Source organism: Rhinolophus sinicus, chromosome 12, assembly GCF_057876585.1.
Source record: "Rhinolophus sinicus isolate RSI-liver-muscle chromosome 12, RSI-T2T, whole genome shotgun sequence".
In the NCBI taxonomy this organism is placed as follows: Eukaryota; Metazoa; Chordata; class Mammalia; order Chiroptera; family Rhinolophidae; genus Rhinolophus; species Rhinolophus sinicus.
Window position 1 is genome coordinate 56433149 of NC_142512.1, and position 20332 is coordinate 56453480.

Sequence of the window (20332 nt, forward strand, 5' to 3'; positions counted from 1 at the left end):
TTACTCTGCATTCCTGCTGCCAGCCTGGGATTTCCGCATCCCTTTCCACGTTCTGCGTGGCCTCGCCTGTGTCCTGTCCTTGCAGCACCACAGGGAACTTGGTGCTGCTGTCTCCCCTTCGGAGGTGCACCGGTCCTGGGGAGATGCCGACCCTCAGCGGCCACTTCCTGAGGGAGGGGCTGTCAGCCCCCAGCACAGACAGCGTCAGGGCACACAGTTCCTGCATGTTGTTTTTAAAAATGTAGCCATGTTTTTAAATTTTTTCAGGAAAAACATAGCCGTCCATAGGCACCCCCTACCCACCCAACCCCTGCAGGCGGGTCATGTGCTGATGTAGGTGACAGTGTCCCTCCATCTGTGTGCTGCCTTTTCCGTATTAGAGCAAAAGCCTGGTCTCTACCCCACGACCCCCACCCCCACCCCTCAGCCCATGCTGGCAGCTCTGCTGGGGGCCGGGGGCTGTGGGGACCCTCCGTGGCTTCCTGGGTACTCAGCTCACAGGTTTCACTGCAGGACACATGGTGATTGAATCGTCCCCTCAGGACACTTTTCAGTCCTAAGCTCCTGCTGCCATCCCAGCAGGTGATACACCCAGAGCCCCAGCCATTCCCCAGCCCTGCCACGCAGGACGTGCAAAGACTCCTGTGTGGGGCAGGCAGGGGCTGGGCGAGAGCAGAGGAGAGGGGTCGGCAGAAACGCTGGTGGTTAAGTTTATTCTTCATGCAACTGCCTGCCTCACTGTCACCCCAAATGACATGTGTGGGGTTCTGAGACTTGCAGAGTGGTCTTATCCACAGCATGTTTCCCTTCGTTTCCTTTAGGGTGAGAGGGGCTGTCCAGGAGGACAGCCTGGAAGCATGACGGGTTTGGGGGTTCCAGCTGAAAAGAAATGCAGCTGGGTGAGTGGATGGACAGCACGTGTCCTCCCAGCCCGTGAGGGGACCCCCAGACGTCGCCTGGTGTGTGGAGCGCTGCTCCTGGCCCAGGTGTCCACCGCAGCCCTGACGGGAGAGTGGCTTCCACTGTGTAGACGTGTTTCTTACCCACCCCCTGCCGTCTGCACCTCTCCCCAGTTTTCAGTTGCTGAGAGTCTGTCAGCAGGTGCGGGGTAAGCAGCTCTAGGTAGACACCCTGCCCTCGCCAGCTGCTCAGCCAGGGCTGGCTGGTCACACCCTCTGCCTTCAGCCAGGCAGCTGTGAGCTTAGAGAAAGGGAGGATGCCTGGCCGGCAAGGCGGAGCCTGCCAGTGTCCCCGCGGTGGTCTCTGGGGACCTTCTCAGGCACAGGGAACAGCCCCCACTTACTGCTCCGAATGAATCCCACGGGCGCTTGAAGCTCAATTTGCTGCACACAGCGTGTTCCCCATGTGCCCTGTAGCTGCCCCAGGTGGCTGCCCGGGCAGGAGCCTGCACAGCCGGGCGGCCCTTCCCACTGGCCTTCAGGTGCCAAGTGCATGGGGAGGGCTCATCTCCTAGGAACGCTGGCGTGTGGGGCGGTGGGTGGGTGCGAGGGCGCTGTGTCATCCGACCCAGAGGACGGGCTGACCCCGGTAGTAGAGGGGAGCCCTTACCTGTGGAGTCGCTGTCTTGGCAGCGTCTTTGAAAAGATTGGACTGTGGTTTGTGACTGAAAAGAAGCCGGTTTCCTGCAGGGGTCCCCGCCCTGCTCTTTGGAAGTTTTGTAGGATCCCGGTGTCGTCATCTTAAAATACCTCTGGCTCACATGCGTACACGTGTGCACACACTTACACATGCACAGCTGTGCACATGCTTGCACCGTGCACGTGCGGGCACTCCCCTCACAGCCCCCCTGCAGTCAGGAGAACCCAGCCGCCCTCGGAGCTGCGTGCACTGTGCTCTGAAGTAGAATCAGTGATGGGGCCGTGTCCTCAAGCCACAGTCCTGGGCAGAGACCTCCGGGCCCAGCGGCCCTTGCAGAGCCTCCTGGCTGACCACCGGGGCCGCTCCTGCCAGCCTGGCCGCACTAACCATGTGTGGTTCTGGCCACTAACCGCCCTGAGCTGACCACTCCGTCTCCCCACACGCATTTCCCCGCACTCGGGCACGTGAGGTCCGCTGCTGTGTCAGGTCATGTTTCTCTGAGGGCCACAGGACCTCTCGACGCCCATCCACAGACAGACCTTGTTTTGGCCCAAACCCCGGTGACTGCCTTTTCAGATTTGTCAGATGAATTTCTGCCAAGGTCCAGGCTGTCTGGCGAGGTTGGCCCCTGTTTCTGAGTGAGCATGACGCGGCCTGGGCAACTCCTGCCTGCCCCTCACCCCTCTCTCTGCCTGGCGCTGGGCAAACCCTTTGGCTGGTTTGATTTGGGCTGGTGTGCTCTGCCTGGCCGCCTCACCCCTGCGTCAGACCCACGGTCCCTGTTTCCTCGCAGGTCTGGCGCGAAAGGTCTCCATCTATCTTGACCACAGTAAGCAGGGAGGTGAGTGCCGTCTGTTCCTGTGACTGCCCAGGGCCGGGGGCAGGAGCCAGCCTGCTCCCCTGCTTGCTGGCATTTGTTCCCACACCTGCAGTGCTGTTCAGGGCTGGCGGGGGTAGGGCTGTGCTTTTTCTTCTCTGTTCATCCACGCAGACCCGTCCAACACAAAAGGAGTCAGTCAGTGAGCCCTGAGGTTTCACTGGCCACATCAGGTAGCTAGCGGTGAGGCTCTGGGAGGAAACCTGCCAGCCGCAGAGAGGAATGTCCCTTGTGGCCGCCCGTCCTGGGCCTCCTTCCTCCAAAGGCAGGGGGCTCGAGCCTGGCCGGCTCCAACGCGTCCCTCCCTCTTCTGTGCTTCTCACTCTCGGATTCTTACTGCATTCAACGGGCGTCCAGTGACCTCTTCCCTCTCCAGGCCACTGTCACACTCACCTAGAAACGGAAAACAATCCAGGTTGAAATCTGCTTGTGAGGATGTCGCCACCGCCCCCTCACAGGTGTCCCCCCCGTTCAGACAGGACGGCCACCCGAAGGCCACACTCAGCAGGGGGCAAATGTCAGCTTGATTAGAACAGGGACCTTGATCCACATTGAGATTTGTTTTCCCGCCAAAATGTTCGAAAAAGAATTTTTTTCAGAATTTAATGCAAAGTCCGTTACAGCATCTGTTTCCATCTGGCAAATCTGTACGTAACTTTGATCGTTACACAAAGCCTGCATGCAGCCCCCTGGGATACACCACGGTAACACGCGGTGGTCAGAACTGCTCACCTGGAAATAAAGGCCTTCCAGAGTCAGAGGCGTGTCAGAGATCAGTAAGAATAGCTGCACGGGGGACGATTCAGGCAGAAAGCTTTGTGGTCCGAGGCGCCAGAGGCCTGGTGTTTATGAGAAAGGGAGGGGCAGTTCCACCCGCACAGGGAAGCCACTGGTGCAGAAACATAGTGATGCTGATTTGAAACAGTGCGTTTGGCTTTCAGGCCCAGAGTCATAACAAGTGCTTTCCCGTTATCTCTGCCAACCTTCTCTGGACACAATGTTGCTCAGGCCCAGTCACCCGGTTCTAACGTCCCAAAGGTTTGAGACAGTCGCGCGAGGCAGTCGCAGCTCCAAATGGCTATGTTGAGTTTTTTTGTTTGTTTGTTTTGTTTTTTTTTTACAAAACGAGTCCTTTTTCTCTCTTAATCTCAGTACTTATTTATATAAATTGTAAAGAGATGGAGCCTTACAAATCCAGGCAGAAAATGTCATTCTTGACCTGTAATTTGAAGATTCCAGGTTGAAAGTGCAACCGGCCTTCTAGGAACGTTTCATCCTATCTGCCTTTAGGTGTTTGCTCCAACGCAGTCTGGGGCTGACAGGGTCCCCACCTGGGGTCCTGGTGCCCAGCAGGCAGAAAACAAGAAGTTCGACAGACCTTTGGAGCCACACTTTAGTGATTTATAAAGAGGTCCTCTAGTAAAAAGTTCAGAATGAGGGGAAATAGTTAGAAAGGAGAAGACTAGGACTGAGCTTGTCTCCAGCCCTGGGCTCCAGAGGGGAGAGCCACATGGAGCAGCAAATGGGCCTGCACTGCAGCAGGCGACGGCATGGCAGTGACCTGCTGAATGACCGTCAGAAAAAGCCTGCTCGGGCTTCTCAGACAAATGACAGGGCCACTTCCTCTGGAAACCGAAAGAAGAGCCATAGGGCCACCTGTCATGGTTGGGGCCGGGATGGGGGACAGGAGGCCGAGGGCCCGTGTCGTCGTCTTTAGCTGGTCGGTGGGACACGGGAGTCAGTGCCACAGTGTGGACAGCAGTGGGTCCCCCAGGCGGGCGAGCTCCTTCCCACCCCGTGCCAGAGCCCAGGACGGGTCAGGGCCACCCCGGGGGCGATGACCAGTGTCCAGCACCCATGTGTGTGACGTGTACATCACCCTGGGTCTCTGGTTGTTGACTCATGTTTGGTACTGGGAGCATCTAGGAAACTGGAGGGCAATGACACAGAAGGGCGATGACGGTGGCCGGCGGAGTGGCCGTGAGTCAGGCACTGCCCCTGCTGGTCCTGACGGGAGAGGGAGCGGAGGGCGCCCTGACCCTGCCTGCATTCCCACCCTGCAGAGGTCACGGCGGGTCCAGGATGGAGGCTTGGCAGCACCTGTGGAGGGGAGGCCATCCCGGTGCAGGGTCAGTATAGGGTCGTAGCGAGGCCTGCCCTTGGAAAGGATGGCTTTCGGGAGGCAGGTGCCCAGCGCCAGGCGGGCCTGACTGCTAGGGAGCACGCGCTCCCACGCTGTGCCCTCTGACCCTTTGGGCAGCCGGCACGTGCTCTCAGCTCAGTCCCAGGAGAAGCAGAAGTTCAGGTGAAGCCATGTGCTCCCGGGGGCAGGGTCCCTGGAACGGTTTCTGTGGTTGGCTGGAGTCTGAGCCTGCCAGGTTCAGGGGCGCTCGCAGGGCCGAGAGGCCTGACCACATGGGAGGCCCTGCGTGGGGCTGCCATCCTGCAGGGCCTTGGTTCACACACGAGCCTGAATGGAAGGAGCAGGGGCAGGGCTGGCCCTCCCCTCAGAGATCCAGAACCGTCTCTCCCTGGGGCGTTTCAGGTTGGGGGTGACAGAACCGTAGGGGTCAGCTCTAGGTGACAAGGCCCACAGAGGTCAGTCTGAACCGGCCACTGAGGCTGGAGGGCTGAGTGCAGAGGGTGTGGACACCAGAGACGCCAGGACCTGCTCCCCCAGCCTCATCGCCACTGGGCCTGGGACACTGTCTGACTTGCACGCCGCCGTCTCTTATCTGACAGCCATCCCTGCTCCACACATCCATATTTAAGGGAGGAATTTCCTCTTTGGCAGATGTGGGACTGGGACATGTGTCCAGGGCGTGTCCAGGACAAAGGCGGGTGAACATTAGGAATGTCTTCGTCCTGGGGGCGCCCACCACCCCACACCCGGCAGTGATATCAGGCTGACATGTAAATGCAACGTGGTCACATGTGTGCCAGGCTGGGCTAAGGCTTCAGATCTTAAAAACCTGGACGTGGCCAGACACACAGCCAGTGGTCCTGGCTGACACCAGCTGCCTCCATCGAGCAAACATGAGACACGGCGTCCTGACGGTGTGGGCGGGGGTCAGTGAGGTGACTCTGCTGGGGGAGACCACCTGCCTGCTCCCGAAAACCCAGAAACCTGAGCTGCCCTCCAGAGGGCTGACTGGAAGGCTAGGCGGCCCCTGAGGGCAAGGTGGGTACGGCTGCTGCCCACTGGCCTTTCTCCCGGGCCGGGGAGAAGACACACTGCACAGGACAGTCTGTGCGGGAGGAAGTGATTGCAAGTGTCCTCGGTCAAGGTCATGTGTTTGTCTCGTACGAGCTTTACAAATCATACCCATCAATTTTATTCCTTCTGCTTGTCACGTCCAGGAAGAGAGTGTCCCCTCTGTTGTCATCCTTTCCCCATTCACGGTGAATCAGGTCACTTCCTCCCACCATGTCCAGAAGCTGAGACACGGGGCTGGGTGGGGAGGGTCTTGGGCAAGCAGGCCAGGGGCTGCGTCCCCTTTCTGGGCAGCAGGAAGTGGCCAGGACTCCAGGCCCTGGGAAGAAGGACGGGGAGACCGGGGGGAGCAGGAAGGACCTTTTAGGAGGTGGGTTGGGGTGTGGAGCAGACACCCCACACAGGTTGTTTGAGTCTCAGCCACCTTCACATTTCGATCTGAGACATTACTTAGCACAGACAGGGCCCCCTGTCTTAGGTGACGTGACTGGGGAAGGTACTCTCGGCCCGTGAGGTTCATCTGGGGACAGAGTGGACAAGTGAGACTTTCACTGTGTCTAAGACTTGACTTTGAAAACAAAAAGAGCAAAAATAGCAAAATGTTAGCAACAGTTCGGTCTGGGCGGTGGGTACAAGGATTTGTACTACACTCTAAGTGGAGTCCCAGCTGGGAGAGGGCGGCCCTCGGCTTGGTCACATCCACCTTGTGTGTGGGCCCCACCTCCGGTGTGGCTCCTGTCCCTCGTGGGGACCTGCAGTCCTTGAGCTTCAGCATGGCCAAGATAGGACACATCTCCACACCCGATGCCAGTCTAAGGTCGCCATACCTGCCAGTTGTACGCTGGCATCTCGGACAGATGGTCCCAGGACGGTGCTGTCCCCCAGCAGGGATCTGGGGAGGCTCCAGCTGTTGCGCGACCTGGGTTCGGGGTGCGCTGTGGGCCCCGCGTGAGCTCGCGTGGGGTAGGGCAGGCGGCGGCACCCCTTGACGCCCAGCACAGGCTCCCGCGGTGACACCAGTGTCGTCTGTGTCTCTCCAGGAGCTGGGATGGTGGTGGACTGGGAGCAGGAGACTGGCCTCCTCATGAGCTCCGGGGACGTGCGGATCGTCCGCGTCTGGGACACGGACCGCGAGATGAAGGTGCAGGTAACGCTCGGGCTCCCCATGCGCTCCCACGTGCCCGCCCTCCTCGTGGAAAACCAGGACTGAGCGTCACTGAGCAGCCGTGACAGCGTCAGCTGTGCAGGGAGGGGCCCAGACCTGGACGAGTTGGGCCTCGTGGCCGGGGCACGTGCAGGCGGCCTGAAGCCTTTTGATGAGTCAGCAGGTCTGGGGTCACGTCACCCGTGATGGTCGGCCCTGCCCCGCAGCTCGATGACGCCTGCACTGGTCCTAATTGTTATCCAGTATTATCTGCGCAAATTGGGGAATGTCAGCAGTGGGTGAAGTGCTCTAAATTACAATGGTTATTAGACTGTGTGCTTCTTAAAGTATTTCTTATTTCCGTTGTAATAAAAAGAGACAGCAGTACGTTGGTTTTGCCTAAGACCTGAACAGCCATAGCGGCACTCGGGGTACTTGGTGGAGACGAGCTCAGAGCAGGGGACGCGGTTGTTAGCGCTGCCCTTCCCTCACCACTCAGCCACTTCGGGGGCAGGTGACCCCTGCCCTGTCCTCACGTCCTCCCACGGCACAGGCCGCTTCACACTGCCTTTCTGGGGACGGCAGCCGGCCAGCCAGTGCAGCCCTCCCTGCCGCAGCCGGACAGGGAGCCGGTGACTGCCAGCCGCTCATCCGTTTCCAGAAGGCACCTTCATTACCGACCCGGGGGCTCACCCCTCACCCCGCCCCCTGGCAGCCCTCTGAGGCCCTGGTCGGGCAGAGGAGAGGGCATGGTGCCTCGGCTGCTCCCCCTCTGAAGCGGGTCGATGCCTGTCTCCATGCGTGTGGGTTTCCTCCTCGTATGTGCCGAGCGCAGCAAAGCCTCCGAGGGTTAGAAAAGCACGTCTCCCCTCCTGGGGCCGTTGTTTGTCTCCTGTTCTTTCCTGCCGAGCGAGCAGACCGTTCGTCACCCCGCCTGCCCTTCTCCAGCACGGACAGCCACCAGGAGGGGCGGCTGGGAGCCGGGCTGTGGGCAGCTGAAGTCCCAGGCCTTTGCTGGATGAGAAAGGGGTGAAGAGGGAGCTCACGGGGACTCCTCTGCCCAAATGCTCCATCTTTTTAGGGAAAAGGGAGATGCTGGGATGTTGAATTGGTGCCCAAAACCAGAGGTGTTTGCCAGCAACGACCTTGGGGACCCTGCTCTCGGGCCTGCCTCCCAGCTGGGGGCCCCACTGCAGCCAGGCTGCCATGCAGGTGGACGTGGGCCTGACTCAATCCCATGTGGCCTTTGCAGGTCCCTCAGGCCTCTGGCGGCTTCCCTGGTGCAGAAAAGGCAGCAGCAGCAGGTCCCCGGCCTAGAGTGACTGCACAGGGGGTCCCGGCTGCTGTGGGGGGGGCAGACACCGAGGGTCCCCACCGTAGGTCCTGTGTTCTGCCCTAGGACATCCCCACGGGTGCTGACAGCTGCGTGACAAGCCTGTCCTGTGACTCCCACCGCTCCCTCATCGTGGCTGGCCTTGGCGATGGCTCCGTCCGTGTCTACGACAGGAGGATGGCACTCAGTGAATGGTAATCCAGCTGCACCTTCCCCCCCACTGCTGGGGGCCCTCCAGACGCCAGTGGTCTCGTTGCTGCCAGGTTGCTGGGCCCAGATGGACTGAGACCCCAAAGCCATCTGGGGTCCACACAGAGGCCTCATTCCCATGAGCAATGGACAGGCCGCGTGGAACGCGCCCAGGGGCCGTGGGGCGGGAATCCAGTGGGGCAGGTGTCCTGGCGAGGCACTGCCTCCCTGAGCTCATTTCCCAGGGGTCGTGCACATGAACAGACGAGACAGCCGGGGGCAACACTGAACGACACGTGTTGTCATGGCTGCTCCCTGGACCCAGGGCCAGGTGGGACCAAGCGCTGGAGGCCACAGTTGTCCCCCAGCCCCACCCCAGGGCTGTCTCTGATGCGTCCCCTCGCTCCGTCCTGCAGCCGCGTCATGACCTACCGGGAGCACACCGCCTGGGTGGTGAAGGCCTGCCTGCAGAAGCGCCCCGAGGGCCACATCGTGAGCGTGAGGTATTTATGAGACATTTGCTATAAAAACATCATTTTCCCTCCATTTAAAATATGTGCTTGGTATTTAAACAGCTGCAGAATGGTGGCATTTTGGGGCAGTAATTAACTTCTCTTCCGGGACTGGTCAGAAAGGTCAGGGCCAGCTCGCAGGCAGGGGGACACATCAGTCCAACTGCAGGGGACAGCCTTGCTACAGGCGACGGGGGTCTGCCCCGTGGTGCGTGCGGGATGGGCAGGGGTGGGGTGGGAGAGCCCTCGGTGGGCACAGCACCACCTGCGAAGTGAGTGCGTGCCTCAGGCGTCCTCCCATTAATCCATTTCTGCTGTCACTAACACGTGCTGAGGGCCGTGAATATTTGCCCGTTAAAGGGACAGCAAAATGTAATTCAGCGTCACAGCCGCCGTTTCTTCAAGGAGATGCTCTACCCTTGTTCATAACCTAAAAGCAGAACACAGGCTGAGGGCAGGTCAGAGGTGGCCCTCAGGGGTGCGTGCTGCCTCCCGGGCCACCCCTCCCACCTGTCCCGGCATCCCTGGCTGCATGAAATCTAATCTCGGGGACAGGAAATCAACAGATAACTCACGTCTGAGTCTGCTGCTGCAGCTTCTACCTTGACCGCAGGGCCGCTGCTGGCTCTTGGCGGCAGTGCTGGTGGCTGGGCCAGTGGGGTGGACCCTCACTGGGCACTCTGAGGGTCCAGGTGGCCTCCGCGTGGCCAGTCCGAGGGGCGGGCGTGCCTAGCCTGACATCATCGTGACCCTTTTTTGGCAGCGTCAATGGAGACATTCGCTTCTTCGATCCACGGATGCCAGAGTCTGTGAACGTCATCCAGATCGTGAAGGGGCTCACGGCCCTTGACATCCACCCCCAGGCCAGCCTGATCGCATGGTAGGTGCCAACCCTCTTCTCTGCCTCCAGAGAAAACGGGGGCCTTCCCTGCCTCCGGCCTCCATGTGAACCCCAGGTGCTGCTGGCCTCCATGCCTGTGCAGGCAAGCGGGGTGGAGCCACATACCTGGGGCCCGTGGCTGCCCGTGGCGGGCTGGCAGGCCTCACGGGAGGGGCCCAGCTCTGCTGCCCGGCCCTCCCGCAGCCCGAGGAGAAGGGAGCTGACGGCCGGACCTTTTTCTCCACAGCGGCTCCATGAATCAGTTCACCGCCATCTACAGCGGGACCGGCGACCTCATCAACAACATCAAGTACTACGACGGCTTCATGGGCCAGCGGGTCGGCGCCATCAGCTGCTTGGCCTTCCATCCACACTGGGTCTGTCTCCACACCCAGGCGGGGGGCCTGGGGGAACTCGGGCCAGGGGTCTAGAGCAGTGAATGGGTGGGCTGCAGCCAGGCCCCGCCCACAGCACAGCAGGTCAGTGGGACCCCTGTGAACCACCTGCCCTGGGGGCCTTGCCCCCAGCTGCCCTAACTCCGGAAGCAGCACCACATTCCCTGCCCCTTGGGGAAATAGCCCTGCCCTTCCCGTCACCTCTGGCCCCTGCACTGTTACCCCTGGAGAAACCTTCCAGTGAACAGTCTGCTGGGGAACCCCCCACACACACGCACGCACACACGCACGCACGCACACGCACACATACGCGCACACGCACACACACACACTCCCTGGGGGAGTGGCAGCCCAGAACCCTGCCTGTCCTTATTTACAGTCGCCCAAGCGGTTGTGGGCGCTTGCGTTTTGATCCGGATCCTGCCCGCCCGCTGACGAGCAGCATGGGCCCCAGGGGACATCAGATTCCCAGAACGGTCCCTGGAGGCAATCCTGACAGAAGGATGCAGGGGTCCGAGCAGCGAGCAGGCTCCGGGCTTTGCAGAGGGGTGACGTGGCTCTGCTGAGAGCCGCAGCTGCCCAGGGTCCCGTGATTGCTGTGCCGGCCCGTGGGGGTGGGGCGCCCTCCTGTGCCCTGCCCGCCTGCTCACCTGCCTCTTCCCCGCAGCCTCACCTGGCCGTGGGCAGCAACGACCACTACGTGTCCGTGTACTCGGTGGAGAAGCGCGTCAGGTAGCGGCGCCCATCCCGCCAGGCGGCCGTGTACAGAGTGGACCTGCCGCTGCCGCCATGCTGGACCTGACCTGGCTGCTGACGCTCGAGCAGGGCCCTGCGTTGTCTGTCTGTCTGTCCACCTTCGCTGTCACACCCAGGAGCCCAGGGAAGGGGGCTCTGGCGGTCTTATGCTGTGACGGTCCCTTCTCTGCCGAGACGCAGCTTCTAGGCCGAGGACGCAGTCACCGTCTGACCCGTAGCTTTCCTGTCCTCTTCTTCTTCTGAGATGGTAAAGGGGGAAACACACTTGTTATATTTTCCAAATGATCCAAGCACTAGCTCCACAAAAGCTCCGAGAAGGAAGGTGGCTTCCCCAGGGCTCAGCCACCTGGCGGGTCCCTGAGCTGCCACCACCCGACCATAAGCCAGCAAGGGGCCGTGTCCTCTGGCCTGTGCGCTCCTGGGGATGGTTCCAGGCCGACTGGGAGAGGCTGGGGCTGCCAGACCGAGTGCGGAGGAGATGGAGGAACCAGGACCCAGGCCCCTGCCACCACCAGAGCCACACACGCAGCCTCCTTCCAGCTCAGGAACGACCTTGGCTCCAAGCTTCGGCCTCCCCACAGAGTCAGGAATAGGAGGGGCCTGTGGCTTTAGACCGTGAGATGGTCTTTGGCGCTGCAGCCACTGCCTGAGGTCACAGGGCAGGCGTCTGTGGAAGTGCCGCTTTTCCCGGCAGGCACGTGCTGTCCATCTGTGCCCGCACACAGCTGCACACGCATCACACACTCGTGTGGAGGCCCAGCTGGAGCCGAGTGTCTGGTGAGATGGTGTTCCGTCCCCTCACGCTGGGGCGGCGGGTGACGCAGAAGAGTTCCTCGGCAAGCAACCCTGGGAAGGACCACGGAGGGTGCTGAGCGGTTGCAGACAAACAGCGTTTGGAAAACAAAACAACCATGATGATGATATTTGAACAGCATTTTTGCCATTTTCCTTGGGAATCAGGATTATTCAGAGGTAGAGGAGTGAGGTAACTTAACCAACTCTGCCAATAAGGTCATTAACAGTGAGAATGTGATTAAGAGCTGTGACGCACGTCCACGTCCCGTGTGGCAGGCAGTGGCTCTGCCTCAGCCGAAGGCCGTCGGGTAGGTGGCACCCAGCCGGGCTGCCCCGGGCCGGAGTCTGTGCAGGGCAGGGCCGGGCAGGCGCAGGGGGCACCCCTCTGCCCGTGGGACCTGCGTGCTCCCTCCCAGAGAGGATTCTGGGAGCAAGTTCCCACCCGGCTCTGACTGCTTCCCCGTGTTCTGGGTGAAAGCCTTGTGGGGCCTGGAAGTCCCGCCCCCACACAGCGCCCATCAGCTCTGAGGCGCTCCAGGCAGTGACCCCAGAACCTTCCGGAAGCTGAGCTCCACCAGACAGAGTGTCGGGCTCACAGAGCGATTCCACTGCATATTCTAGGCTCACAGGCGGTTCTGTTTGTCTTGAGACAAAACCATCACCTGGCCCAGCGCAGTGGCTCCAGAGGAAGCGTGAGACCCCGCCTGGCCAGGCCCTGCCATGGTGTCCGTGGGTGTCCGCCATGGGGCTGTGTGTCCACAGGTCTGATGCGAAAATTCAATCATGAAGGTCACCAAGGCTCGAGAGCCTGCCCTAAAGTTTCACTTATCTCTATTTATTTTACCAAAATGAGAATTGAAAAGACGTTGACAAAACATGGAAATGTAATGTGAGCATAAGAGCAGTGACAGACAAACTGTTAATAAAAATAAGTGCAGAGGTGACTGGCTAGCAGCTTTCTCTTTTGGAAAAACTGCCCTGGCCTGCTGTGAGCGGGGCGTGACGCTCAGATTCCCCTGCAGAGAGGCCCACGGTCACAGCCCCAGGGCCCAGGGGCCCCTGAGCCCAGAGGGCGGGTCTCACTCCAGTCACCCAGCACTCAGTGGGACAGACACCCTGCCCTCCTCGGACACTTGTCCAAGGAAAGGCCCTCAATTCAGATCAAACCTCCATGGTGAAGGAGCCGCCCTACTCCGAACCTTGGAGCACAGGCTCCAGACGGCTCCCCTGCCACTCGTTTCTCTTTGGAAATGCTACAGATTTATCACCTTCCACTTAGGAGCTGGATACAGCCTCGCTGGGCCAGAGCCGAGGTGTCACAGGGCTGGCCGCCCACCTTCTGTTCTGAGCTCGAGGGGGAAGACCCGATCCCTGTCTTCTCCAGCTTCCCGTGGCTCAGGGACCCCAAGCCCATCCTCACAGCCAGCGGGATGGCTCCCCCACGCCAGGGCCCATCCCTCACCTCCACAGTCCCTGCGACATTCTGGGAAGGCTCCTGTTTCTAGATTGGGACCCCACACAGCCCTGTGGCCCATCAGCCCCTCAGCATGTTCCCAAGGTGGGGGCGGGGGGCAGGTCCTGAAGACACAAGTCAACACGCCACAGGGCACGTGGGACACCAGGAGTCCCAGGTCCTTTCAGTCAAACCTCACACCTGAGGTGTGGCTTCTTGGGGATTGCATAGGGAACAGGCTCTTGTCACCTCCTGTGACAGGAAATGGCTCTGGACCCCAGGGTCCCACACAAAGACCCAGTCAGCCCAGGGCCTGAGGGCTGGGCAGCACCCCAGGAACTGGTTATGTCAACCAGCCCCAAAAGGGGGACGGTGAGAAGTGAAACTCATCAGATAGGATTTGGGTGTTGCCGGTATGTGGCGGAGGAACTGGCCTGCACTGCGTTTCACCCCAGGAGTGGGCCGTGTGACACCCCCGGACACCGGGTCTCCTGTCACCGCCATGTTGGCCCACTGGGAGGGGCTCATCCACTTCCTGGAGCAAACCCCACCCGCTGTGCCGCCGAGTGAGGGGCCTGGGTGCTCCATGTGGTTCCTGTTCCAGAAGAGATGCCAGCAGCGTGCGACATGGGCCTGGGCGCAGGTGAAGGCAGGAAAGGACCCGGGAGGCTCCAGACAAGGTCCTCGGCCGCCAGACGAGGGGCAGCCCACAGCCACAGGTGGGCATCACAGGCCAGGGGCTCGGGGACCCCGGGGGCACTCAGGAAGAACAGGGTCAGGACTCGGGCCCCGAGTCCCCAGCTCAACGAAGCCGTGCTTGTGTCCTGTGGCTGCTGCCGCAAGGCACATACCACATCAGCCAGCACAACGCACTCACCGTCCCTGGAGAGTCCCGGGACCTCACTGGGGGAAGCAAGGTGTGGGAAGGTTCCCGGCAGGAGCTCCTGGGAGAGCGTTTCCTGGTGTTTCTGGTTTCTAGAATCCCCCGGGCTCCTGCTCCTCCAAAGCCGGCAGTGGTTCCCGTGGGAGTCTCTCATCACGTCCCTCTGACACTGACTCTCTGCCCCCGTTCCTCTCAAGCGCCCTGTGAGGACACGGAGCCCACTGGAGAATCCAGGACTCTCCACATCCGTCAGCTGATGGGCGGCCTTACTGCCGTCTGCAGCTTCCGTCCCCTAGGTCAGGTGACCCAACACAGCCACAGGGCCCAGATCAGGAGTGGCCATCTCGGGGGGTTTCATTCTTTTTTTTCTTTTTTCTTTAAGATTTTATTGCAGAACAGGAGTTTATTGGGGAACAGTGTGTTTTTCCCAGGACCCATCAGCTCCAAGTCAAGTCATTGTCCTTCAATCTAGTTGTGGAGGGCGCAGCTCAGCTCCAGGTCCAGTTGCCGTTGTTCAATCTTAGTTGCAGGGGCGCAGCCCACCATCCCTTGCGGGAGTCAAACCGGCAACCTTGTTTAGCGCTCGCGCTCCAACCAACCGGGCCACCCGGCCGCCCGCCAGCTTGTTCTCCTCATTCTAGTTGCAGAGGGCGCAGCTCACTGACCCCTGTGGGAATTGAACCAGCAACCCTGGTGGTGCCCAGAGCTTTAACCATCTGAGCCACCCGTCCACCCCTGGGGGTTTCATTCTGCCAACCTCTGTTTACAAGCCCCAGGCAAAGACATTCACCAGGAGTGCCCCAGGTGCCCTGGGGCCCGACCAGGAGGAGGTGGGTGGACTGGGGTAGGCAGGACTTCTCTCTGCCCTCAGTGTGGGGAGGAGCACAGAGCGGACGGCCAGCCGTGGCCCCTGCCCCCCTGAGCCCCCTGTGGCCAGCTGCAGCTCCCGAGCTCAGTGCCTGCTCGGAGCGGAGCGGGAGGGAGGCGTTGCCATGGAAACCCAGGGTCTAAGCGTCTGGAACTCCTGAATTAAATTATGGTTTGTTTTAAACAAGAAGGATACGCAGCATTCACGCAGCTGTGCCCAGCATGCTTTAGTGGAGAGAGTAATATTTTTCCTATTAGCATCAGTTTTTCTGTCACCGGGACTTGAGTACAATCGAGTGCTCATAAAAATGAAAGATGGACGTGTGGAAAGGGCTGACCAGGCGAGAGCAGGGACCGAGCCCGGCCGACCGGCTCTCCCAGGTCGGCCCCACATGTCCCCCGGGAAGGGTCTGGACAGACAGCCCAGCCACACCAGGTGGCCCGTGCTGGCCACAGGCAAAGGTCACCTAGGGGAGGGGGCAGGTGCTTTCTCAGTGGCATCTTGTGGGGCTGTCCTGTTTGGCAAGGCTCTGCCCCATTGGTCACGTGGAACCACACACGCAGCAGCTGTGGCTGAAGTCTCTCCTGGGTCAGTAGTTTTCAGCACAGGACCATCTGAGGAGTGTCGCAAATGCTGTCCGCATCTCGCTATTTCAGCACCCATAAGGCACAAAGACACGTGTTCACCTGGGGGACGCGGCGCGGCCACCACTGTCCACGCAGGGACCTGGTGTGCATGTGTGTGCGTGCAATGGCAATTCCAGTCTCAGACAGGAGGCCCTGCAGAGCAAATTTGGGAAGAGGTGGTTTAGGATTAATTACAGACGTGGCCTGGGATTTCGGCAGGTGCCCCTCTGGGAAGGGGTGCGAGGGGTTGTCCTCTCAGAGTGAAAGCTTCTCAGGTTCAGTTACAGGCTGGCCAGGAGCCCATGTGGCCACGTCAGTCCACCCCCGCCATGTGCCAGGTAGACGGTGGGCTGGAGGACAGCAGTGCTGGGTGGGTGGGGGATGGGGAGAAAGCCCGGGGTGGGCACAGATGACGCTCAGACCAGGAGCCAGCTGGCACAGCCCCAGCGGACCCCTTTCTTCTCCACCTTTTTAATCACAGTCTTTCCTCCCGGGAAACAGCCTGTGGCCTGGGCGTCAGGTCTTTCTTTAACAGAAACTGGAGCCATCAGCTGCCTTCTCCCCAGAGGGGGTGGAGACCCAGGCCCAGCCAGGGGGAGGGGGAGGAGCCTCTTATGAGCCCTGAGGGTGGGCCTCAGGGTCAGGATGGGGCAGACACAGAGTTGCAGTTACACTGTCAGCTCCTGAGCTCACTGGCTTCCCGTGATACTTGTGGCATTCTGTCAATCTTCCCTTCTCAACAGCAAAAGCCAGAAGAGAAACACCCGTCGGAGGACGATCGCAGCCCCTGGGTCTGTTTCTCTCGGGCAAGGTTTCCTGGGCCTTCACCTTCCAGGGCTTCATGTCCTCAAGATGGGACTGAGGGCACACCTTGCACTCCCCACCCCCCTGCTCGTCCTGGGAACCCCACATCTGACTCCCTCTTCTGGGGTAATGACGAGGTTTTGGAACTGCACAGAGGTGGTGTTGGCACATCGTGAATTGTACACTTCAAAGTGGCTCACTGTATGTTGTGTGACCTTCACTGCAACTCAAAAATGACAGAGACAAAATGATGCCAAGAGTGTCCTGGGTGAGTCTTGGGTCAGTCCAGTGTGAGCTGGAGCTTTGCTGTGGGAAACCGGTCTGGGGTCCTTGCAAGTCAAGAGGGAGGGCAGGAGGCAGGAACCTGGCAGGGACAAAGCCAGGACTCAGGAGTTCCGAGTCCAGGCCCGGAGACTGTCAGACAGGGACGGGGCCAGACCAGGCAGCCCCGGGGCCCTGCACTGGCTCGGGCCACCAGGAAGCTGTGTGAGCAGCCTGCTGATGACCGACCCCAGAAGCAAAGCCACTTGTGAGCGCTGAGTTTCGGGTGCACTGTGACAGTGTGTCATCCACAGCTGCGTGACAATGGGCCCCAAACTCAGCAGCTCACAGGAACAGGTATCATTTTCTCCGTGTCTGAGGGTTGCGAATCCAATGGCCAAGTGACTGGTTCTGGCTCAGGTCTCCCGTGGGGTTGCTGTCAAGTTGTGAGCAAAGATGGAGGCCCATGTCAGTCATGGCCCAGTCTCAGTGCCATCACTTCTGCCCCAGCGTGGGAGGGGACCCGGGGGTGCTTTTGAAACCTGGCTGGCTGACACGGCCCCTTCCAGCGCTGTGCCCCACACCCACGGCTCCCCTGCTCTGCAGGTCTCCCTGCTCCCTCCCAAAGCACTGCCACCCCAGCTTCTCCATGTGGCTGCGGCAGGACCCAAAGCAGATCAGCCACCCCTGGAGTCACCCTGAGCCTGTCACATCCCACGGGCAGCAAGCCCGACCCTGCCACCTTCCAGGGACACGTTGCCCTGTCTGCTCCCCAACCCAGTTCAGGTCACCGTCACTCCTCCCAGGGCCACTGCAGGGGCAGCAGGTTCTTCCCATCTACTGTCCCCGCAAGGTCAGGGGTTCAAATCCCAGCTCCATCTCGGGTGGGTGACAGACTCCACTGCACCTGTTTCCCCACGTCCCCTTCAGAGGCCGTTGTGGGGACCGGGGGTGCTGTAGACCCCTGTATGTGGCTGTGATTCTCTCAGAAGCCCACCCCTCCACGCAGCGGCTGTCCTCACGGCTGCCAGCTGCCTTCCACCATCACCAGGACGACCCCTCCATCTCCAGGCTCGTTCCCCAGCCTGAGCCGCCTTTTAAAATCCAGGTTAGACCAGCCCCTCCCGGGTGGGCCAGCAGCTTCCCCTGCCCCCATTCTTGCATGCGTGCCTGTCCCCACATGGTCCCCTTGCTGCCCCTCTGTCTGGGATGCTCCTGAGATCAGATGCCACTTCCTCAAGGAAGCCTTTCTTGACCACTGACCCGACGTCCCTCCACCCCATCCCAACACCAGCTCCCTGTGTCCCCCAACTGTGTGCAAACCCATGGCAGCAGGGACCCTGCACGCAGAGCAGGGCTGGGTAAGCGCCGAATGAGTGTGGGCGGGAGCAGGTCCAGTGGATGGATAGATGGAGGCAGGGGTGAATGGACAGACGATGACCTGTCCCAGCCGAGGCAGATCCGTGGCAGATGCCCCTGTGTATATCCAGGCCCTTCTCCCACCCCACCTGCTCTTCTCAGACCTGCCTTCCTGCCAGGACCCCCAGGGTCCACTGCCTGCGGGAGCCCGGCCCCCTGCCCGGTGCCGGTATTACCACGGCCGCAAGGCTGTCCTGCCGCGCCACCGTGTGGCCACGTCGGGGATCGCCGCTGCCCTACTCCAGCCTGGGGAGCGTCCAGTCCCGGGTTTCCGGGAAGGAGGTGGATGTCCGGTGGCCCCGTGCCCAATGTCCCCGTGTGTCTTCTCTCAAGCTCCCAAAAGATGTCTGAACACTTAACCCCTCCGGCTCGACATGTGCACTTGCCCTGGTCCATCAGGTGACCAGCAGGCTGGGCCTCCCCCACGCCCCTCCAGAACCTCCCCTGCAGGTTATGTGAAGAGATGATTCTATTGTGTTACAGGTTGAATTGTGTGCCCCACCAGTTCATGTGGAAGTCCTAACCCCCAGCACCTCCAAATGTGACCTGATTTGGACCACCTAACAGGGTCTTTACAGAGGTCATCAAGGTAAAATAAGGGCATCAGGGTGGCCCTCTTCCAGTATGACTGGTGTCATTATGAAACAGGGACATGTGGACACACACATCCTCGGGGAGAAGGGCACATGAAGACGGAGGCAGAGACGGGTGATGTTTCCACATGCTGAGGGGTGACAAAGACCGCAGGCAAACCCCAGCAGCCGTGAGAGGGGCCTGGAGCAGATGCTCCCTCACAGCTCAGAGGGCCAGCCCTGCCCACACCTTGACCTTGGATTTGCAGCCTCCACACTAAGACAAAAGCTTCTGCTGCTTAAGCCTCCGGGCCTGGGGTAATCTGTCACAGCCCCAAGGGACAAGGGACAGAGCTTGGGGTGTGCTGTGGCAAAACACTTTTCTGCGATTGCCTAGGGTGCGTTTCCCAAAAGCTGGGTTCTGGGGACCCAAGAAACAGCCACAGAGCAAGTTTCCGGGGACAGCAGGTGGGCTGGCATTTCTGACTGCACTGGGAAGACTGTGTTTTCTTAAATGACGAGCCAGGGGCTTTAAATTCTCAATTCAAGGCAGTCAGAAAGTCAGAACTTTAAAGAAAATCTTGTTTCTTGTAGCCGCGCTGTTGTGTCTGAGAACCATTTCCCAAGTTGTATCCCGCGGGCTGTAGAATTACACCGTGAATTGAATTCTCAGTCCCCCCACACAGAGCACAGAGTGTGAGTCAGAATGGAGAGTTCAGTGCACTGACCTTGACACCCCCCCTTCCCACTAAGCCTGGCCTGGCAGCGTCCCCCTCAGGTGAGGACCACACCTGAGGCCTTCACCTGCTTAGGGGAAACTGATACGCCCCCACCCCATGAGACCTCATTGTCTCCAGACCCACACCTGCAGCACTCAGTGACACCCCAAGAACAACACAGTCGGCTGACCCCTGGGAGGACAGCACAGATGCACGTGGTGGCCAGCAGGGGGACGGGACATCAACGGGGTGCCCTGTCCCAGGACTCCGGTCCGATGGTTTGCTTTCATTGGTGAGAAGCCCTGCAGTTTGCTCCTTTGTTGCTGGAAACTTGGATGTGACAATGGCCCCACTGAGCTGCCAGCTATTCCTCGGTGTAATACAATGAAAGACTCCAGAGTTTAGGGAGATGCGGATGTGCCGTGAATTTATCAGGTGCAACCTGTCACTGAGTCCGCACTGTGTCCTGACAGAGGCCCCGAGAAACCCCTTGGTCTACAGACCAAGAATGACGGCACAGGTGCTGCCATCAAAATTGGGTCCCCTGATTTCTCCTGGGAACCGGGAGGGGCAAGGCCCAGAGATAAAGTGGGGGTGGGCATTGCTGCACAGGGCAGCAAACTCATAGCAGCAGTCACTGTGGGTGGTGCTGGGAGTCGGGCCAGTTGGTCAGGTGCTCTCAGAACTTAAAAAGATGGCAGTCTAGGAAAGCATACATTGATCATTAACAAAAAAATCCAGATCTGGCAAAGCGGGACCTGACATGAGTACCTTAATGGAGAGTGCTGACCTACAGAGAGAAGGGGTCCCCTGTGGAGGATTCTAAGAAGTATCCAACACCTCCGCCTAACGAAGCACCCCAAGCGTAAGGGCTTAAAACAAGCACCACCATTTATCACACTCACAAACCTGCACAATTTAGGTGGAGTCAGTCGGGAAGGCTCCTCCCTGCTCCCTGTGACGTGAGCTGGTAGCCCAGCAGATGGGGGACCAAGATGGCGCACTCCCACGGTGGGAAGGTGGTGCCGGCTGG

At 59.9% G+C, this 20332-nt stretch overlaps 1 protein-coding gene across 2 annotated transcripts in view; it reads left to right on the forward strand.

The window, feature by feature from the left end:
• Positions 1-12638, forward strand: part of RPTOR (regulatory associated protein of MTOR complex 1) — a 271642-nt gene extending 259004 nt beyond the window's left edge. The window contains exons 29-35 of one of the 2 annotated variants that reach the window (XM_019735643.3): positions 2393-2440; positions 6731-6837; positions 8234-8361; positions 8773-8859; positions 9632-9748; positions 9996-10125; positions 10811-12638. In XM_019735643.3, coding sequence (XP_019591202.3) covers positions 2393-2440; positions 6731-6837; positions 8234-8361; positions 8773-8859; positions 9632-9748; positions 9996-10125; positions 10811-10879 — 686 coding nt within the window. In that variant the 3' untranslated portion in view covers positions 10880-12638. The remainder of the gene's footprint in view (positions 1-2392; positions 2441-6730; positions 6838-8233; positions 8362-8772; positions 8860-9631; positions 9749-9995; positions 10126-10810) is intronic. The other variant, XM_019735644.3, reaches the window with a different exon arrangement.
• The last annotated feature ends 7694 nt before the right edge of the window (positions 12639-20332 follow it).